The sequence below is a fragment of the Eretmochelys imbricata genome, chromosome 4 (genome assembly GCF_965152235.1).
Source record: "Eretmochelys imbricata isolate rEreImb1 chromosome 4, rEreImb1.hap1, whole genome shotgun sequence".
Lineage (NCBI taxonomy): Eukaryota > Metazoa > Chordata > Testudines > Cheloniidae > Eretmochelys > Eretmochelys imbricata.
In genome coordinates this window covers 56,473,847-56,486,342 of record NC_135575.1, presented here as the reverse complement: position 1 = coordinate 56,486,342, position 12,496 = coordinate 56,473,847, and the positions used below count along the sequence as shown (strand labels likewise).

The 12,496-nt window shown below is 44.1% G+C and overlaps 1 protein-coding gene across 4 annotated transcripts in view; it reads right to left on the bottom strand.

Annotated features, from left to right (window-relative positions):
* USP38 (ubiquitin specific peptidase 38) overlaps positions 1-12,019 on the bottom strand; it is a 32,365-nt gene extending 20,346 nt beyond the window's left edge. For all 4 annotated transcript variants that reach the window (XR_013345929.1, XR_013345930.1, XR_013345931.1 and 1 more), the window contains exons 1-5: positions 11,211-12,019; positions 9,365-9,500; positions 1,599-1,728; positions 1,239-1,340; positions 195-353 (exon numbers count right to left, since the gene is read on the bottom strand). Coding sequence is in view for 1 of the 4 variants with exons in the window: in XM_077815295.1 (XP_077671421.1) it covers positions 195-353; positions 1,239-1,340; positions 1,599-1,728; positions 9,365-9,500; positions 11,211-11,895 (1,212 nt within the window). In the remaining 3 variants the exon portion in view is untranslated. The remainder of the gene's footprint in view (positions 1-194; positions 354-1,238; positions 1,341-1,598; positions 1,729-9,364; positions 9,501-11,210) is intronic.
* Positions 12,020-12,496: the final 477 nt, after the last annotated feature.

Sequence of the window (12,496 nt, the reverse complement as noted above, 5' to 3'; positions counted from 1 at the left end):
CTGCGGCCATTTTTATTTTAAAAATCATCATCATCACACAATGCTCAAGATAGAATTTTTCTCGTACAAGCACATCTGCAGGTCATATACTAATGATTAATTACTTTCATATTTACTAGTGGTCTACAATCAATACTTAACTCTATTAGATCAAAAGGTTTCATATCTCAGAGAAAGCATTCCCATTACGATACCTTAACAGCTTCCAGAATAGGTTCATAGAGTTCTGGAAATCCCGAATAATGATACATCATACAGTGTATCAACTCAGTCAGCTGCACTAAGAAAGTTGTACTGGAAGGCAAGCCATTGCTTTTAAAGGAGTGAACCAAGTTGACCACATGTGGAACAAGCTACATACACAAAAGAAAAGAAAATGAGTTACAACAATTGCAGCTCCTATTTTGGATCTTCAAGAAAAGAACTTTTACTATTTAATGCATTAGACAGCTGGAAAATATTGACCAGAAAAAAATATAAAGTATTCTATCCCAGCCCACCCAACATTTTAAAACAGTATTGTTTATTCTTCAGTCTCCTCTTAAGCATATTTGGTTCAAGTTTTGAAGCTTTAAAAGCAGGCGTTCTGGAGCATCTCCACATTGTAGGTAATCATTTTAGCAATGAAAAAAGATACATCTTTAGGCTATATTTTAAAATGTTATTTCTTGAATGATGAATACTTTATTAAGGGTATTATTACTTAAGGGTATTATTTTTTTACATGGTCATTCTTATTCAGATTTTCCACCTATATGTATCCTACATCTCAATCATTTTAGTAATGGGAGTTTTTACTACTTTTTTAGTCTGGTGCTGCTATCCATGGTCAGTCAAGGATGATACAACTGGAGGTAAAGTCTGGACTCCACCCCCCGCTCCCCTTCTTCCTTCAACATCACTGTTTGCCAATCACTTGAGTCCAAATTCTGCCCCAAGTTTAATCGGTCATACTACTTAAAAAAAAAATGGTGACAAAGGAGTAGCTAAAAACAGAGTTTGGCCTGCAGATTCTTTATGCATGTCAGTAAAAACCTTACATGAATCACAGATTGAGTTTTCAGGGCCAGAAGTTATAAAACCTGTTTACTTGTGAACAGAATAAATTTAGTCCAGAAGCACTGAAATAAACATGAAACCCTAATCATGAATTTTACAGTCATTTCCACATAGAACCACACCATAAATATTACAGGTGGCCCACTTTAACAAAAGACTTACACAATTTAATAACTTACCACGTGAAAAGCCTCTGGAGAATGCTGAAAACTAAGCAACATGTGAGAAAGGACAGCCAGAGCACCAGGCCTCACAAGAGGAAACCAAAGTCGATTAAAAACCTTAAATAAAACAAGTCAGACATTTAGTTGAGCAAGTCTAAAAAAAAAAAGACTCTTAAAATAAGCAGAAAACTTCCAGGATTTACAAAGAATATTTTGAATAAAACAGGTTTGCTATGCTACAGCCAATGTCTACAAGAGACATTTATACTCTACTACACTGGGTATAAAGACATAATATATTGTGGCACAAAGAATGCTCTGCAGCTGCACAGAAATTTAAACAAATCCCCATCACAACATTATCATCCCACATACCAGTTCTATCTTAAGTAGAGTAACATCGATGAGAATAGTGAATTTCTGGACTGCAGCTAGTCCTTTCAGCAATGCAATCACCCATGTCTCCACATGCTGAGCCAGGGGCCAGGACAGCCAGTCTATCATTCTGAAGGGTGAAGCAAAAGGACAAACACACATTAAAGGATATTTCAACTGTTTTTCTGATCTCAGGTATTCTACATACATTTATATTACTTATTTAATCACACCAGTTACACAGGGGTCTAAATGAAGCAAGCTGGGGCTGGGGGTTAAAAAAAAGCCCAGATCAATTGAAACAGAACTCCCTATTTAGCTACATAAGGAACTATGCATTGTTAAAATAGGCACATTAAATTGTAATTTGACATCTAATTATGAATATAGCTTTTGCAAAAAACATTCCTGTTAGCATAATGATCTCAGTCAGTTTGTGGCTGAAGTTCACTTTAAGAGCTAAAAGAAAGCAAACTGATTATACGGGGGGAAACCATTCTCTTCCAACTTATTACTGAGGCTATGTCTACACTTATGGTGGCACAAAGAGTTCAGGCACTATACCCATAGCTATATGGTGCAATGGAAAAAAAGGCTGTGCCATACTTGCCACTGTACTGGGTAGCTACATACTGCAGGAAAAGACTCTGGTGGGGGAGGCAGGGGGAGCAGCAGGATATTACACTGCTAAAAATGGCAGTGTAGACATGGGAGGCACAGCTTGGGCACACAGAGAGCCCGAGTATATACTCTGGGGATTTAGGTGTGTGGGACACTCCACTTGCCAAAGCTCACTGTCTACACTGTTATTTATACCCACGCAAGCTGAGCGTGCGGCATCTGTACTCTACACACTGCCACGAGTGTAGATGTACCCTAAAACCACACCAGAATTGCACCCATGTTGAAGTAAGTTTCTAAATTAATAGGTAGCCCTTGTGATCTCATGTGCTTCTGAATTACAGGAAACCAGACTCCCTCTAAGTAGGGAAAGAATGGGAAAACTGAGGATGGCTGCACACTCCTACAACAAAGTAAAATAAATGTCAAAAACAGTGTTCTTTGAAGCCTTACATCAGCTATATGCTGCCTGTGTGATAATATGTCTTACCAGGTTCAGTCACATAAATGGTGGAGAATCATAGAATATCAGGGTTGGAAGGGACCTCAGGAGGTCATCTAGTCCAACCCCCTGCTCAAAGCAGGGCCAATCCCCAACTAAATCATCCCAGCCAGGGCTTTCTCAAGCCTGATCTTAAAAACTTCTAAGGAAGGAGATTCCATCATCTCCCTATGTAACGCACTCCAGTGTTTCACCACTCTCCTAGCGAAGAAGTTTTTCCTAATATCCAACCTAAACCTCCCCAACTGCAACTTAAGACCATTACTCCTCGTTCTGTCATCTGCTACCACCAAGAACAGTCTAGATCCATCCTCTTCGAAACCCCCTTTCAGGTTGTTGAACGCAGCTATCAAATCCCCCCTCATTCTTCTCTTCCGTAAACTAAACAAGCCCAGTTCCCTCAGCCTCTCCTCATAAGTCATATGTTTCAGTCCCCTCATCATTTTTGTTGCCCTCCACTGGACGTTTTCCAATTTTCCCACATCCTTCTTGTAGTGCGGGGCCCAAATCTGGACACAATACTCCAGATGAGGCCTCACCAATGTCGAATAGAGGGGAACGATCATGTCCCTCGATCTGCTGGCAATGCCCCTACTTATACATCCCAAAATGCCTTTGGCCTTCTTGGCAACAAGGGCACACTGTTGACTCATATTCAGCTTCTCGTCCACTGTAACCCCTAGGTCCTTTTCTGCAGAACTGCTGCCTAGCCATTCGGTCCCTAGTCTGTAGCGGTGCATCGGATTCTTCTGTCCTAAGTGCAGGACTCTGCACTTGTCCTTGTTGAACCTCATCAGATTTCTTTTGGCCCAATCCTCCAATTTGTCTAGGTCCCTCTGTATCTTATCCCTACCCTCCAGCGGATCTACCTCTCCTCCCAGTTTAGTGTCATCTGCAAACTTGCTGAGGGGGCAATCCACACCATCCTCCAGATCATTAATGAAGATATTGAACAAAACTGAGAGAAGACATGCAAAGGAGTTTTGCAGCATCTAGGTAGTGTGATAAAGATTAATGGAGTAATGAAAAAGTACATAAGTAACATATGTTTTTCTAAATCAAGGTCTTTTCTATAAAGGAATTGCGAATTAGGTTATTTTCACTGGAAATTAAGGATACAAAACATGGTGAGGACAGCTACACTGATTAAAATAACTATGGTCTAGGTTCATTACAATGCACTGCCTCCTGAAAGATTAAAATTCAAATCTTACACTCTGAGGAACCTTACTCTATGGTCACTAGAAGGAAAATAGATTTTTCTACTGCTCTTAAGCACCCCTCCCTTTGGCCAGATGGAAGATTGCTGCAACATGGGGGTAGTTTTTGTGGTGGGAACAGCAGAGGAGAATGTTAAAGGCACACTTCCTCATTTCTCTAATTTTTTTTCTTAGATGGCTCCCTGTAATATGGATTTGGCCCCCTAATGAAAAGCAATTTTGCTGTTGCAATCATTCATTGTCAACAAGCAGGTTAACTTCATAGGCTTCCTCTGTATTAGATCTACATTTGACAACATATTCCAAACCAGTCAGAACGTATTTTACATAGGGTGCTGTACAGTGGTTAAGGCTTTACGCTAGTCCTGCTCTAGATACTATGAGCTTTCAAATACTAAGAAACAAATCAAGTATGGTTCAAAATGTAATTTTAATATTTACAGATATTCTCCCAGTTTGCCAACCAAACACTGCAGAGTTGTTAGTGCACAAGAACAAGTAAAGCAATAATTTTAGAATAGGTATCCCATACTTTCAAAAACAGCATAGCCAGTGATGTAGTACTTTTTACAACAGAGGACCAAACACACGCCTGTCAAGAACGGTGTAGTCCAGGGATCTCAAACTCGAATCACCATGAGGGCATGAGGACTAATACATTGGCCCGAGGGCCGCATCACTGACACCCGCCCACACTCCACCCCTTCCATGAGGCCCCGCCCTTTCCACCCCCTCCCCGCCCCCAATCCAAACTCTTTCCCAAAGTCCCCATTCCAACTCCACCCCCTCCCTGCCCCTATTCCAACCCCTTCCCCAAATCCCTGCCCCTGCCCTGCATCCTCCCCCAAGCACATGGCTCCCCGCTCCTCCCCCCTGGAAAGTGCTAAATGCTGCCAAACAGCCTGGAGGTAGGCAGAGGAGCAGGGATGCAGAGCACTGGGGAGAGGGGGAGGGGAGAGGAGCTTTGGCGGCCTGCAGAAAATAACTCCGGGGAGGGGCAAGGGGGGTGGTGAGGGGAGCTTGGCAGGCTGCAGAAAATAACCCCCCGGGCCGGACGCGTGTTTGAGACCCCTGGTCTAGCCAATATTTAGTCCTGCCATGCATGCAGGGGACTGGACTAGATGACCCCTTGATGTCCCTTCCAGTCCTACTATTCTATGACTCTATATTAGATCAGCTATAATAAACTAAAACTAGATCCTGCACTATAATTGTAGAAAGAAAAATTATATTATACAAATTATAACAGACCTTAACTAACAACACCTACCATTTAATTTGTAAGCCATTTCCAAAGGTTTACACAGTAATTATAAAAAGTCACATCTGGCTGAAGTTTAGTGTCCAAGGCATCAGCAGTTAGTTCAGATACCTTAACACCTGAAAACTGGCTGCAGTACACAGTATGCTGTTCATAAAGTTTATAAACATGCACTGAAAGGGCAAAGTGTATGCTCTTAGGCACTACAGATAAAAAGGATGATTTAAGAATATATCGCCCAGCTCTTTTACTTCCCTCTTTCCTGGAGGGCTTGCTATCTGTGGGGAACAGAAATGACAGAGCCTGAAACCTGAGCTTCAGGTCTCCCAGCCTGCAGTTGAGGACAAAGACAATATTGAGGCTATGTATTTGTATGGGGTTCAACTTCCTACCTACACACCCTACTCTACAGCACTCTAAGAGCTTCTCTATGCTAGAAATGCTACAGCAGCAAAGAACTCTTCCATTGACCTAGTGTGATCTATGTTAGGGGTTAGGTTGAATTAACTACATCACTTGGGGTGAATTTTTAACAAACCTGAGTGATGTAGTTAAACTGACCTAATTTTCTAGTGTAGACCAAACTTAAGTTTCCTTTAAAATAAAGAACTCCATCAGCATTACCACATTAACGATATTGCTCATCAGTAAATATAGTTCAGAGACGTCTCTGTACAGTCACATTTTTTGTGACAGGCTTCCTCTATGCTACTTAAATAAAAAAGCCTGCTTGAAAGTAGGCATTTCAGACTTGCCCTAATAGGCTCCCAGGCAAACGTCAAAGCTGAGGCCTGGTAGACAAAGACAGATGTTAGGACCAATTTTAAGCTATTGAACCTGTTCTGTTGTTAAGGTTCACACCCGTACCCACCTAAAGAAGTAGAAGCTGGGAGATGATAGGTATGTCTGGTATCAGAAACAAGGGTGATGTAATGTTACTCTTCCTATGACCAAGATAAGTGAGCCTCAGCAGCTCCTCAGTGCATCTGGTGTCTCATTTTCGAGACCCTAAGGATGTTGTCTTGTTTTTAAGATGAAAAAATCTCCCCACACATATACACCCTGCTTCAGAGAAGAAATCCTTCAATCCAGCTCTGTGGCCTCAACTGTGAAGCCAGAAGGCTTCAGCCAAGAACAACACTGCCCAAGCAGGGGTGTCATAAGTATCATAGCATGCACAGAAAGCAGATTTGGACACCATATTTCCCTCTGCAACAGTACCATTCACAATTTTTTTTAATCACACCAGGATGACAGCATAAAAACGGGAGACATTCAGCCCCCAAACTGATACCAAACCATCAAGGCTTAGAAGTTGGTGACAAGTCCCCATAGTAGCAGAATTCCGCAAAATTCAACTTTTTCCACATCCTTTCCTACAGGGAATCTACTGTCACTTTTACAGCCCTTGACCTTCTCTCTAGCCAAGGATCCATAGGTAGGGAGGTCAAAACAATGCTAGACCCCTTGCTGAGGTACGTACGCCTTGCTGATACAGGCACCCAGCCTTCTTTGAGCACACTGGAGCTGATGCTGGGAACAGCTACATGTCCTGGGATAGGTCTAGTAATCCTCAACAGGAGAGTAATTTCCCCTTTATTATTCATTTCTATGGTGTCAAAGAAGTAACGAGACTTCTCCTACATTGCTAATCTCCAGCTCCAAAGATTCTGCCATGTGTCCCAAATGTTCTCAGAACTCTGCATTATCTGGTGGTGATAAAAATGAGGCAGCAACACTGTCCTTAGACACGGAGTACTTTTCAATAGCGTTTTGATATTCAGAAGAAGATTTCTCTAGATCAGTCACTACATCTCTTCCCCCTTTTAGTCAGCATTTGATATCTTCTCTGACATTAAGGTGTGGAAAAGGAAGAGAAGCCAGTGCTGGTTGGGGGTAACAAGGGAGAGGAACAGAAAGGAGACTATAGAAAAAGAAGAGGCAGAAGGGGGAAGAGCAGCAGGGTTAGGAGTTCTCTTAAAAAAGTGTCTAGATACACAGCTAATCACCTAAAGGAATGAACTGAGACAGCCTTTTAGCAGCATGAACATTTGGTACGTTATGAGTGTGCTGTGCAACCCTGAAAGGTACTGCTTCTTAGCTTACCAGAGCTCAGTAGTGCCTATTCCACAAGTCAGAATATACAAAGACAATTCTCAAGGTATTACTACACCATCACATTGCGTTCAAACATTGCAAGCATTGCTGAAACAGGTGACCCTAACAGATGTAATACCTAGGCATAATATGCAAGTTATAATCACCTAGCACATTGTTGGAAAACTATTAGTGCTCCTAAAGAAGCTTCTTATTTTAACTTATTTCCTAGCTTTCAGTTTTCGACTGGACACATTCTTTTTATTTGAAAGTTACTTGCTGTTTACAAGCACAGCAGAAGTGCAGCCAGGTTCTTTTAAAAACCTGAAATCAGCACACCAGCTCCCAAGGAGTAAAAGTTTAATATACTGTATATACTCGTTCATAAGCAGAATTTTTTTAGTTAAAAACAGAGGGAGCAAGGAGAGACAGCACAGCCAGAAGAGAAGAGGCAGGGCCAGAGTCTCTCCTCTTCTGGCCACCCCACCCCAGCAGGCTGCGGCCAGGCCAGAGACATCCTCCCCTGGCCCTCCCCAGCTAAGGTGGGGTCATGTGGGGGGTGCGTCACAGGGGTTATTCCCCTGACCCCCAGCTTCTCCCCCGCCCCCGCCCCCCAAAAAATTCCCCACCAGTTGCTGTCCCAGCCCATCAGGGTAAACAGGTGGTGCACCAGGACACTTTGTTTACTTAGGTTTTATCTCCATGCCTGCGGACACTTGAGGTAAACAAACAATCTCGGCACACCAGCAGCTTATCATGATGGCCCAGGAGCCAAAGTTCACTGACCCCTGAATTATAGGTTGGCTTATGAATTGGTCATAAAAATTTTCCATTTTTACTTATCCATCTTGAGGGGTGGGGGTTGGCTTATAAATGAATCAGCTTATGATCAAGTATATACAATATATATCACATGAAATCTAAGTTCCCAAACAAAAGTAAATCAATCCCTGAAACCTAATTTCCTCATAATGAAGCCAATTAAGCCAATATTAATCTGATTCCTCCAAATAGCACCCAATTAAATTTATGATTAAAGATATAGCCAAAGAAACCAGAAGGACTGAAAATAATTAAAATGAAGATAAGTATCAAATTCAATCGTTTTCAGAAATACAGCCTTTCACATTAACTCTCTCAGCTAAAATAAGAAGGATTTTAGACATGCCCATAATTCAGTGTCTTTCTATTCTATTCACTCTCCATAACAAGAGCTGCCGGGTTAGACCTTGTGAAAGAACACATTCAGAGGACTATTTTCTTACAAGAGCTGAAGAAGCCCTTCTATAGTTCTGGCAGTTATCAAGATCACAATTTACATTTCTGTAACTACTAACCAAGTCTGCAATTCAGTAACATGGCAGGTTGACAATTATAGTCCTGAGGATCCCCACTGCTTAAACTGGTGACAAGAAACCTGGTGGGCAAATGATTCATGACATCCTTCCTTCCTCCCTCCATTGCTACAATACCCAGTTAACCCCAGCTGCACAGTATTTGGAGACTTTAAGAGGAGGAGGCCAGGAGCAGCCCACTTCAAATCTTCAAGAATTTTCAAACAGGATATCACAGTGGAAGTCAATTAACTCATCCTCCAAACTGTCTGTCCTTCTCAAAAGGGAACAGGCCACAGATGGGAATGGGAAAGAGAAAGCAGCAATGCATCTAAAAGAGCCAATCTGCTACTACACAAGAGGCTGAATCCAAGAAAATGAAGCTTATGCCCTGTGAGGTTTCCAGGTTTAGCTTCTTGCCTTCAAATCTAAAAGGAATGCAGCAAGCTTCCTCTCATAATTTCCAGCTGAGATTTCACCCTCCTCTTGATTTTGCCATGGCGAAGTATGATCAGGCCACATTAGTGAATAAGGCAACAACATTTCACTGAAAATTTGATAGTGACATATCTGTGGCACTAGAAATACAAATTCATTTAAAGTTCCAGGTAGTGCAACATAGGATTCACAGATTCTCAGTTTAGATTTTTATGGAATTTAAGTGGCAAATAACTTTACAAAAGGCATGAATTAGAAAAAGGGGTATCCCCCTTTTCAATGAGAAACAGTACCTGCAAAGAGCTTGAGTCATACTTGCATCTTTTACATTTGGATCTGTGGTAAGGCTCCTGATGAGTACTGTAATCATCTGTAATGGGATATGCTGCACAAGGCTTGCCAGTGCAACAGAAGGCTCAAATGAAGTATCTATAATAGTTGAACATGACATCTTGTAAGAAACAAAAACATGAACACAGCTATATTTTACTCTTATCCTAGGTAAGTGTTTCTGTAAACTGTTAAAATTGCTGCCATGCCCTGCACAAGATAAAAATCAAATTGAAACTAATGTTTGAGTGGAGGAAACACTGACCCTGTGAGAATATTTATTTACCTGATAGATATGTGCAGAAAATTGACATGTTGCTCAATACATCATTACAGGCCTACTATATTTTGACAGGCTAAGACAATTGAATCATGCTCTTCAGTCCAAGAATAAGCCACAGAACTAATTTAAATGAGGATTTGTTGCACCAGGTGTTAACAGTTAAGAGTCACATTAAGCAGGTACTCTGCAATATGTTGCATCAGCACTTCTCTGGTGGCCACACCAGTTTCTGATATTTTAAGAGTCTGGTTTTTGCAACGTTCTAGAACTTTAAATTGCAAACACAACTTCTGCATGTGAGCCAATACGCAGGCTCATTAAAAAAGTACTGCATTAAGTTTATAGATTTTAAGGCCAGAGGAGACCATTATGATCATCTAGTCTGATCTCCTGCATAACACAAGTCATTGAACTTCACCCACTAATATATGGCTCTGTGTATGTATAATACTTTGTGTATGTCAAGCTTTCTTTGATGAGTATTTGCAAAATGCCTTGAACAGCTTTATGACCTTAGCTAACAGAAACCTTCAGATAAACTAGGATTGAAGACATATCTTGAGATGAGTATTAACACTTTTCATCCTAAACTGACCTGTGAGAGGTAACAAATTGTTAAAAGTTAAGCCACTTAGTTGTGGTTTGTAAACTGTTTTTCAGCAATTACCCACAGTATTTAAAAAAAGACATCACAATGTACCAAGCCATATTGACCATAGTAACGTTACATTTCTAAGAGAGTGTATGTGTGCTAGGGAAAAGGAGTTTCCTTTTAAATTTTTGGGCAGAGGATGAGCACAAGCTTTTTACATTAGAGGTGGTCACTTGGACACAAGAGGGTAAGCATAAGCTCAGTGTCAGTAAGTGACCAAATCCCAGGCACATGTGGGCACATGATTGTTTCTCCACATTAATTCTGCTGGTCACTTCATAAGAGATCCTCTTATTTCTCCCCCACCCCTGCTATGACCACCCACCCCGCAGACTCCATTATTCTAAGGCAGGCCACTTTCCATAGGCAATCTCTTCATTTTGATAAGTGGGTCCATTACTGTGGTACCCAAAGCTGGCAATGCATGATTCTTATGAATCATGATAATTACTATTTTCCTTAAAGTCCCCGCTCCTGGAGTCAAAGGGATGTGTGAGGACTTCTTCCTTTGTTCTTAAAGGAAAAGTAAGCTTCTAGTCCTCATTTCTCTGGAGAAAGCTTAAAAATGTGACCCCAGTACACCCTAAAGACTCAAAAAGCAGTAGGCAAATAAAAAACACCAAATCTATTATTTTTACATAATCTTATGATTTTAAAGCCACTCATGATTTTGGTGAGCCTGACTCATGATTTCTGAACATTTAGGGCTGGCAATACCAGGTATCCGAGGACTGCCATGGCAGCACCAGGGAAAAGCCAGCCTCCCTGTGGTGCCCAGCGCTGAGCAAACAGATTGTGTGTGAGGACTTGCAATAACCATTCCAGTTTCGTAATGTGCCCGTGCTCCAATCCTCTTCCACAGCTCAGCTCTCACCTGTGGAGGAGATGACAGCAAAGAGCTCCTGCAGGGAAGACAACAAGGTGTCGGGCTCGGCCTTCCAGATACTGCGCAGGAGGCTGCTGACCTGGGTGACTTGGGAAACGTAGAGGCGCAGCTCGGGCTCCAGGCTGCCCTGGCTCTGGAAGTGGGCCATGCTGCGCACCAGCTGCTGGCAAAAGGCGAGCGAGAGCTTCCTGCCGCGGGGCAGGCACTGCGGGAAGTCGCCCAGCAGCTGGCACAGGCGGGCGCAGAGCGGGGGCGCAGGCCGCTCACACACCATCCGCAGCGCCTCTACCTGCAGCAACGCGAAGAGCTCCAGCACCGAGGGGCAGCTGATGATGAGGCGCAGCCCGGCCTGGACGTAGTCCAGGATGGCGGGGTCGCGGCTGCCCAGCCCCCCGTAGCCGCGCTGAAGCAGCCCCAGCACCAGGCTGCGGTTGAAGAAGGCCTCGAACTCGTCCCGGTGGAAGCGGGCGTAGGCCTCCAGCACCTGCCGCCCCACCTGCCGCTGGAAGGGGTCGGGCCCCTGCAGGATGAGCCGGGTGCTGAGCGCGAACATGGCCCGGCACTGGGCCTGGCTCAACGGCGTCTCCGCCGACTCTACCACCCGCCGCACGATCACCCGCTTCACCGGCAGCGGGTGCGACGAGCTCACCAGCCCCTCCAGGATCTTGTCCATGACGGGCGCCGGGGCCGCATCGACCGGGCCCAGACCGCACCCGGGCCTGGCCGCCCGCCCCCCGGATCCCTCCCTAAGCCCCGGGGCAGCCGTTCCCTCCTGCCCCCCGCGCCCGGCGGCTGCTCGGCATCGGGCTCCCCGGCTCGGAGGCCCTGACCCGGAAGCAGAGCGGCGCAGGCAGGAAGTAAGAGTGAAAAGGCCACAGGGGCCTAGCAACGCGCACGCGCCATCTTGCCTATGCGTGCGGCGTCATTGCCGCTGCGCTGCCCAATCACAGGGGACAGAGGTTGGGCGGGGTAGAAGCGAGGGTGGGGAGGTGGGAAGAGCGTGTAGGCGGGGCTGGGGCTGTTGGGGGAAATCGCACGTGCCCTCGTCCATTGCTTGGGGCGGAGCCAGCACTCAGGTGCTGCTGGAGCAGTTGTGCAATAAAGTCACGGCAAAGGTGCCAAGCCTCACCCAGCCTGGGCTCTCTGCCCGGGTCACAAATCGCTCGAGCCAACTGAGGCCAATGTATTATTTTGTAAAACGGCAACGTTTACGCCTCCCTTTAATTTTCCAGCAAAAAGTGGTGAAACGCATTGGTGTGGACGAAGCTCCACTG